The sequence below is a fragment of the Calypte anna genome, chromosome 11 (genome assembly GCF_003957555.1).
Source record: "Calypte anna isolate BGI_N300 chromosome 11, bCalAnn1_v1.p, whole genome shotgun sequence".
NCBI classification, from domain to species: domain Eukaryota; kingdom Metazoa; phylum Chordata; class Aves; order Apodiformes; family Trochilidae; genus Calypte; species Calypte anna.
In genome coordinates, this window is record NC_044257.1 from 17,716,073 (window position 1) to 17,725,030 (window position 8,958).

At 54.8% G+C, this 8,958-nt stretch overlaps 1 protein-coding gene across 1 annotated transcript; it reads right to left on the bottom strand.

Annotated features, from left to right (window-relative positions):
- Positions 1-283: 283 nt before the first annotated feature.
- IRF8 (interferon regulatory factor 8) lies at positions 284-8,573 on the bottom strand. Its single transcript, XM_030458021.1, has 9 exons — positions 8,565-8,573; positions 6,943-7,117; positions 5,977-6,160; positions 4,908-4,996; positions 4,361-4,472; positions 3,744-3,791; positions 2,820-3,206; positions 1,933-2,048; positions 284-1,415 (listed from the first exon to the last, which is right to left on the bottom strand). Exons 2-9 carry the CDS (start codon positions 7,114-7,116, stop codon positions 1,242-1,244), a joined length of 1,284 nt encoding a protein of 427 aa, XP_030313881.1. The 5' UTR covers position 7,117; positions 8,565-8,573; the 3' UTR covers positions 284-1,241.
- Positions 8,574-8,958: the final 385 nt, after the last annotated feature.

Below are 8,958 nucleotides of genomic sequence, written 5' to 3' on the forward strand. Positions count from 1 at the left end.
GGACAATCCCTCCCTTCATCCTTTCCCTATTCCATTCCAGCATCCTGACTCCTTTCCCTCCTGCTCTAGGGATGAAACCAGGGAGTTATGGAGCAGGAAGGAGGTGACAGCAGAGCCAGAACACAGACCCAACCTCCAGAAGGAGCAGGACAGGAGCAAGACCAAAACACCAGGTTCTCCAGAGCTTCTTCATTGCAACCAAACCCAACAAGAAAAGAAAAATAAAACCACATTGCAAGAGAACTACAAAATATAGCACTTTAATAGCAGGAAGATTTAAAAAAAAAAAAACAAAATTTGAGGGATAAAATAAATAGGCAGCATAGGAGCAGGCACCCAGGTGGGCTCGTGGCAATGGGAAGGCACAAGCCCCACGGCCAAGCAAGCCCTTGGGTTGGGGCCAGAGAGTGAGTGAGGTTAATGAGGATTTACACATGGCTGCTGCTGCTGCTTGGTCACACTTGAGAGAGATCAACCCACGTGTTGGGGAGGGTGAAACCAAGCCAGAGACACTGTGCTGCAGCAATCTTTGAAATGGAGGTGGTTATTATTATAAACTTTGTCTCTAGTGAGGGGAAAAAAATATAAAAAAAATTCCTAAATCCTTCTATATTCATCATTTACACTGAGAACAGCTGCACTGGTTTCCAAGTTTCAGAAGACTTTGGTAGAGAAGAGGCAGAAACCCTACAGGAAAAATAAAGAGGAACTGGAGAAGGTTCTGGAGAAGGTTCTCCTTGGAAGGCATTCCCTATCCTCCATCAGCAGGACTCCTTGAGAGGAAAAAAAAAAAAGATTTCTGGGAAGAATTTCCTACATTTGAGGATTTCAAGGCTTTTTAAAGCCTTATTTCAATATTGTCAGCAAGGTGCAGGGTGCAGAGAGCAGGGCAGGTCCTCAGAGCTGGTGATGCTTGGTTCTGCTTCACTGGCCACTAACACAGCCCAAGCTTGGCAGCTCCCTCCTCCCCTGCCACCACCTGCAGCCAAGGGTCTGGGGACCACCCTGCTGGGTACAGAAGTCCTTTTTAAGCAGTGAAAAGTCCTTTTTCACCAGTGAAGTGCCTGCAGGACAGACACTGAACATCCAACCTCTGCTCCCTTGTCATATTTATATGGACTCTGGACTGGAAACAAAAAAAAAAACAAAAAAATCTTTCCAAAAGGGGAATTTAGGCACTCATGAGATAACACTGGGTTGAGATCAACCCAAAGCACCCCAGGCCTGGCTGTGGAGGAGGCTCAGACAGCAATCTGTGGGGTTTCTCTGAAGTGGGGTCGCTGGTGTGTGGTGCAGATGTCCTGGAAGATCCTGTAGACCTGGTCCTGCTGGGTCTCATCAGCCATGGGGAGCATGGGGCTGCTGCAGGTCTTCCCAGCCTCCTCCACCACCTGCTTGACACAAAGCTGCTCCACCTAGAGCAGAAGGAGAAGTCCTGAAGACACTGAAGGGAAAGGAACCTCTTGGGGCATCTCCTGCTGCTGCCATCCACCTCCCCCAGCACCAAAGGAGGGGGGAAAAATCCCAGCTGTACCAAACCAACTTGGCTGGCCAGGTCCAGCCAGCCCAAGAGCTCCAACTCCACAAACCACCCTGGGACAAGCAGCTCTAGAAGGAAAGGAGCAGCCAATAAATGCTCCTTTCCCAGGAGAGCTGAGGACAAGCTGGGGGAGATCCCAACACACACACAGTGACCCTCAGGAGGACACCAAGGCAAGAAGATGTGAGCAGGTCACACAGGGAGGTGTAACCACACCTTCTGCACTCCTAAAACCCCCTCCAGGACCTCACAGACCTGGTGGGTCCCTGCACCTTGTGCCCTCCATGCCACAGCCCTGCTGCTGCAGCCTGGGTGCTCCAAGGTCCCCCCAAACTCCTGAGGGTTTCCCAGCCCTGTCACCCCATCCCTGGGGAATGGCAGCCCCTCCATACCTGGACAAGGATGAGCTTACACCTCAGGGGCACTGCATCAGGGAACTCCTCTCCAAAGCACAGGGTGACCCTGCTCTCTGGGAAGCGGCCCTGGCTGTGGTAGAACTGCTCCAGCTCTGCAAGGAGAAGGGAGAAGCTGGAATTTGCCTGCCCTGCCAGCTGCCAGGCTTTGCTACACAAAGAGAGAGTCCCCTGCCCTTGGGAGGAAGCTGGGGGCAAAGCAGCTTCAGTGTACAAAGCCTCCAAGCAGGAGGAGTTGGGCAAGTGACATAAAATGCCAGGGGACACCTTGGTGGCATCATCCAGAGCACCTGGGTAGTACCAGCAGTGATGGCTCCAAAGTGGAGGAGGGAGAGGAGGGAGAGGAGGGAGAGGAGGGAGAGGAGGGAGAGGAGGGAGAGGAGGGAGAGGAGGGAGAGGAGGAGAGGAGGGAGAGGAGGGAGAGGAGGGAGAGGAGGGAGAGGAGGGAGAGGAGGGAGAGGAGGGAGAGGAGGGAGAGGAGGGAGAGGAGGGAGAGGAGGGAGACGAGGGAGACGAGGGAGACGAGGGAGACGAGGGAGACGAGGGAGACGAGGGAGACGAGGGAGACGAGGGAGACGAGGGAGACGAGGGAGACGAGGGAGACGAGGGAGACGAGGGAGACGAGGGAGACGAGGGAGACCAGGGAGACCAGGGAGACCAGGGAGACCAGGGAGACCAGGGAGACCAGGGAGACCAGGGAGACCAGGGAGACCAGGGAGACCAGGGAGACCAGGGAGACCAGGGAGACCAGGGAGACCAGGGAGACCAGGGAGACAGGGAGACAGGGAGACAGGGAGACAGGGAGACAGGGAGACAGGGAGACAGGGAGACAGGGAGACAGGGAGACAGGGAGAATTCCTACAAACCTCTGAAGAACAAGTTGGTGTCAAATATCTTCACCACCTCATCCCGGTCGAGTTTGTTGGGTCTGTCCTTGTAGAGCACGGTGTTGCCACTCCAGAAAACCCTTCCCTGGCACAGCCTCTTGATGAAGATGCCCTGCTTGCTGCTGTGGAGCAGGACTCCCTTCTCCAGGTGCCCAAAGAGCTTCCTGGTGATCTGCTTCTGGCGCTCGTTCTGGATGGCATCAGCCGAGGGGAACCTGAGGTGCTCCAGAGCCTCGGGGCTGTAGAGCTTCTCCCCGTGGCTGGGGGGCTGGCTGAGGGAGATCCTGCAGCCCTCAGGGCACGAGGTGGTGACGTGGCCCACCAGCCTCCCCCCGTAGTAGAAGTTGATCACCATCTGGGAATAAGCTGGGAAGGGATGGACACTGAACACTCCCCATCAGAAGATAAAACCCTGCCTGCTCCTCACTGCCATGCCCAAACTCCACCAGAGCAGCAAAAAATTCCTGGAAACCGAGGCTCATGTGATGGAGGAGACCTTCTGCTTGCTTGAGGACACCCCCGTGAAGCCCCCAGCCTGCTGGTGGCACTGATCCCATTACTCAACCTCTCCCTCCTGCCTTTGCTCCACGCTTCTCCCCATGCTCAAGCCTGATCCCAACATCCCAGGACAGCCCCCATCCCATGGCCACAGCCACAGGACAACCCCCAGGAACTGTCCCTCTTCAACATGCAAAGCCTGGAGGTACCCAGGGGGGCAGGGGACCTCCCAAACCCAGGGCAGAGCCACCTCCCCAGGCAGGGAGCAGCAGCAGAGCCACCTTCTGCCACCACACACTCCAGGCCAAGCCCTGGAGGGGGTTTGGATGGGGTGAGGGGGGGTTGGATGGGGTGAGGGGGATTTTGATGGCCACATTCCAGAAGCAAGGAGGAGAAATGCCCTACCTGAATGATGCTGCTCGTAGCTGGAGTAGCCATTCATCAGGGGCAAGGCTGTGGGCAGAGAAAAGCTGAGTTGTGCTGCATGTCCAGCTCCCAAAGCCTGAGCCCAACACTCCCACCTCCTCCAGAGCCCTTGGTTTCCTCTCCCAGGCACTCCAGGCTTCCCAGCTCCCACCCAGGGGACACCTACAATCCTCCCAAGTGGATTTAATTCTCTACCAAACACCACAGCATCCATAACTGGTAAGGAAAATAAAGTATAACTGGGGAGGGACTTTTCCCAAGGGCCTGGAGGGATGGGACAAGGGGAAAGTGCTTCAAAGAGGAGATTTAAGTTGGATATTAGGAAGAAATTCTTTCCTGTGAGGGTGCTGAGCCCCTGGCCCAGGTTTCCCAGAGAAGCTGTGGCTGCCCCATCCCTGTCAGGGTTGAAGGTTGGATGGGGCTTGGAGCACCCTGGGCTGCTGGGAGGTGTCCCAAGAGGGTTGGAACTGGATGAGCTTGAAGATCTCCTCCCAACCCAAAGCATTCCCATTATATTTTAGCCCCTGCAAGTTCTTTCTGGCCTAGATAAAGCTCATTCCTGTTATTCAGCACTGGAGATGCTGTTGGCTCCTTACCAGGGCTGGGCTGCTGCACCCACCAGTCAGGGATTGGGGGGTTCCTGCAGGTCTCCTGGGGGGGTGAGGGGCTTCTCTTGATGATCCCCAGATACTCATCAACACAGGGGGGCTGTGTGAGAGCAGACACCAAGATCAGAGCAGGTTCTGCTCCTCTGCACAGAGACACAGTGCTCAGAGATGGTCCCAGTGACACCACCACCACCAGGATGCCAAAGAGCTTTCTGGGTTAGAAAGAGTAGATTTGGCATTCCTGCTCAAACAACACCTTTAAGGGGTACTGAGCAGAAGTGGCCCAAAGCCAAGAAGGGGAAGGGAGCTGGGAAACAGCCTCCATCCCCCAGGCAAAGCTCTCTCCCAGGTGGATGCAGATGGGAAAGGTGAGGAGTCCATCAGCCACAGTGTCCTGCATGCAACTGAGCTGCAGACCCTGGGGTCACTCCCCAGGCTGGTTCCCCAAAGCTTTGCAGACTGAATTTGGGGATGACAACCCCTCCTCAGACCACTGCCCAGCAGCCACCCCCCTGCAGCCAGGCTGGGAGCTCACCTCCTTGATCAGCTCCTCCATGGCAGAGGAGCTGCAGTCCATCTCCATCACATCAGCCAGGCTGTTCCCATTGGCAATGCCAGCTTTGCCTGGAAGGAGAAGCTGGGATGAGCACAGCCACCCCCCTGCCACAGCTCACCTGCCCCATGGCTTTTCCAAACCCTTCAACCCCATCAAAGCTGGGAAACCAAGAACCTTACAGCACCTCCAGCTCCACCCAGAGCTGCTCTTCCAGACCAAAAACCAGTTTACAACCCAACACAGGGTGACCAGCAAATAAAACCCAGCTGGGAGCAGAGCTACAGGGGGAGGCTGAGGGGTTTTTTTATTATTTTTTGAGCACCCCAGAGACCAGAGCTGCTGCTGCTGCTGCTGCTTCTCCTTTTTCCACCAGTGGGAAACCTGCAGTGTCATTTGCATAGTGACACCACAGCCCCCCCTGTGAACGTGGCTGGGGGAGATGCTAAAGGCAGATTTCCTGACCAAGAGAGAATTTTTTTTCTTTTTTTGGTGTGTCATTTCACAAGTTGTTGTGTTGGGGGGTTTTTTTCTTAAATTAAACAAAAAGCAAAAAGCAGACAAAGCCCCAACCACAAGCAGAGATCAACTTAGCACGACCTGTGCTGCTCTGGACATGGCAGCAGAGTGCTCCCTGTGGAATTCCTCCTCTCTAACCACTGCTGGCAAGAGAGGAGAGGTTTCTTGCAGCTCCCTGCCATCCTCCACCCCTCTGCAAGCTCAAATACCCTCTCCCTAAGAGGGAAGAAAAAGATTTTGCATTGGCTCCTACACCATCCTTATGGGATGGAAGGTCAGGCCATGCTGCAGGTAGCCCCAGTTGCTCAAGGAGTTGTTTGGGCAGAAAAAAAAAAGACTTTTTCCTTCTCTCCACTACAGAAAACATCTTCTCCAAAGCAGGAGAAGCAAAACAGGAGAAGCAAAGCATCCCACCCCCAGCTGGCCAGGCAGCTCTGCTCAGATGGAGCTCAGCAAGCAGCACTGAGCCTGTGGTTACCTGCAGGATCAAACCAGGGTTGGGGGGGGATCAGCTTTTTCTGGAGGCACTCACATTTTTGCTCCTCCTCTGGCACGATTCTGTAGACTTTGTAGGGCTCAGAGATGTCCAGCTGGGACCTGTCTGTCACCTCCTCAAAGTCAGGGCTCTTGTTCAGGGCACAGCGCAGCCGCGTCTTCCAGGTGGCTGGTTCTGCTTTGTCACCTTCTTTGAACTTCCCTTTGAAAACAGCCCAGGCCTAAAACAAAGGCATAAAAAAAATCATCCTGGTAACCCCTAAATTAAAAAAAAAATATATATATATATATATAAAAAAATAAACCTCCTTTTCCAGCTCTTGGCCAACAAGTGAAAGCTGTAAAGAACACGACCATCGTTTGTGTTCTTGGTAGGACAACATTTCATCCCTGAAGGGGGAACTGGAAAAGGTGTTTAAAAAATATATACCTTTAAAAATATATACCTTTAAAAGGTATATATTTATCTATTGATCCATTTTCAGGTGGCTGAATTCAACGCCAGCCTCACAACTCAGGGCTCCCAAGCCAGCTGGCACTACCCTGAAAGCAAACTCATCCACACGGAGGGAAGGGAATTCCTAGGGAGGAGCCTGACCTTTCTGGGTCAGGATGGAATTTTCCAGTTTTTTCCTAAAACTGGAAATTCCCCTCCCCTTCAGTGACATCCCAACCTCTCTTCCCTCCAGCAGAGACTTTTTTTTGTAACTCAACTCCAGCCTTTTACCAAGAACAGCCTGAGAAGGAGTTTAAAGCAGGTCAAGAGGAGCACTTGAAGCTGCTCCTCAGCAGGATTGAAACGTGCTGAGAACAATCCTCAGCCTGGCACCAGCACTTGGCAAAGAGGGATAAAAACCCCCTAAAAGAACCTGGGAGACCCATTTTGGAGCAAAGGCTCAAAACAAGAACATCTCCCACTCATGGGACCAGCAGGAGGGAAAAAAATCTCAGCACCACCAAGCCCCGAAACGGCAGAGAAAAAGCAGGAAACACCTCTCCCTACCTTGAAGATAGAAGCATCCACCTCCTGGTTATAATCCTGCTTCCCAGCGTGTTTCCAGGGGATCCGGAACATGGATTTCTCCTCGTTCTCCCAGATGAGGCCAGGATAGAGCTCGCTGTCAATCTGCTCCATCAGCCACTGCCGCAGCCGCCGTCCCCCGTTGCGGTCACACATCCTGGGGAAAGGGAGGACAAAGCTCTGCAGGGACCCCCCCACCCAGCACCCCCCTGTCACAAGTGGGGTCCCCAAAGCCTGCCCTGGCTGTTTGTGTCACCTGGCACCACCCAGAGGGATGGGAAGATCTGGGGGGCTCTGCAAGAGCCATGGGTCAAAGGTTGGAGGTGAAAATCGGTTTGGCCACCCCAGATTCTTTTAGAAGGAAAAAAAATAATAATAAAGATGGTGATTCCCTCAGCTCTGCTCAGGGGAAGAGGCTGACCTGCTGCTCTGCTTGCCCCTGGGTTTTGCTGCAGGATAAGTCACCCAAAAAGCAGATAAATGGGAATTTAAGGGTCAGGCTGTGCTGTCACCTGAGCAAGGGACAGCCCAGCCCAGGGCAGATCCCCAGCAGCTGGTGACTTGGGTGACTCCATGGAGGATCCATGAGAAAGCTTCTTCCTCCCAGCTGGAAGCAAAGTGCCAGCTCCATCCCATCCAGCACCTCCCATCACTTCCATGCCAAGACTCAGGGGGACTTCAGGAGCTGGTGGCCTGGCAGAAGTGACCAAAAACCCCAGGACAAGCCCTCCAGGACCTTTTGGGCTCACAGCCCTCCTCCAAGTCCTACAGGATTTCTTTTTTTTCTATTTACTGCCCCATGGGGAGGTTTTTGGGGAGAAGACGAGGATGCTTCCAGCACAGCCTGGGACCTGCTGGTCCCTGCTTTGCCACCAACTTCTGTCCCTTTCCCAACCAACTTCTGTCCCTTTCCCAGCACCCACAGACAGCAGCACAGCCTCTGCTTTTCGGGATGGCCACAGGAATGCTGAGGACACAGCTCTGGATCTCAGCAGAGAGCAAAATGTCCCCAAAATCAGGTGCCACAGCTCAGCCCCAGAGGGACACAAAGGCTCTCGCTGGGCTCCTGCCTTGCACCCGAGTTCTGCCTCAGAAATCTCTCCCTAATTCAGCCCAATTTTTAGAAAGCCCATTTCCCCTCCATAATAAAACTGGACAAGCCCTTCAGGATGCCAGGAATACCCCGAACCTTCCCCACACCAAGCCGGCCACTGGACCGGCACCAAAGAACTCAGCCAGAACCCACATCCCAGCTCCAAACCCCCACCAACCTCTCCCCATCCCGGGCAGCACCTCCGAACCCCCCCGAACCGCTCAGCATCCGGGCGGTCCAATGCCCCAGCACCCCAAGCTCAGCGGCACAAGGACTCCCACACCCCCAGGGTCCCGCAGCCCACCGGGCAGGGCACAGGACCCTTAAAGCCCCGCACTCCAAGCACCCCCCGGACCCCTTCCCTTACACCCCCAGCACCTTCCGACACCCACCAATCCCTTCCGCTGCACCCAGCACCCCTTCCTCTACACCCCACGACCCTTTTCTGCCATGCCCGAGCCCCCAGGACCCATTTTTCCCACTCAGGACCCCATTTTCCCCATCCCGATACCTCCTGCCCCTCCGCACCTCTCCGCGTTACTGAGCTCACCGCCTTCTCAGCCTCCCTCCTTTATAGCCAACGGAGAAGGCGTGTCCCGGCAGTGACCACGCCCCCTCTGTCGCTTCGTCCAATCGGAAGCCTCTCAGCGGGGCCCGCGCGCGCACGGCAGGGGTCGCTTTCAGTGAAGCGCGCGGCTTTCCGGGAAATGTAGCTGAGGGGGGCGTGGCCTGTGTGGGCGTGGTTTAAAGAAAGGGGCGTGGTCTAATGAGGCGTTGTCTTTGTGGGCGTGGTCTGAAGAAGGGGGCGGGGCCATGTCCGGGGGGGTCCCCGCGGTCCCCGTGTCCCCATCTGCAGCCCCCGAACCAGCCAGCCCAGTCCCACCCCGGTCCTGTCCCAGTACCAT

Excerpts from the sequence above, each read along its gene's own strand:
- IRF8 (XM_030458021.1), bottom strand. The coding sequence starts at position 7,116 with ATGTGTGACCGCAACGGGGGACGGCGGCTGCGGCAGTGGCTGATGGAG. Across the intron at positions 6,161-6,942 it reads TGGATGCTTCTATCTTCAAG|GCCTGGGCTGTTTTCAAAGG; the intron begins GTAGGGAGAGGT and ends CCTTTGTTTTAG. Across the intron at positions 2,049-2,819 it reads CACCAACTTGTTCTTCAGAG|AGCTGGAGCAGTTCTACCAC; the intron begins GTTTGTAGGAAT and ends TTCTCCTTGCAG.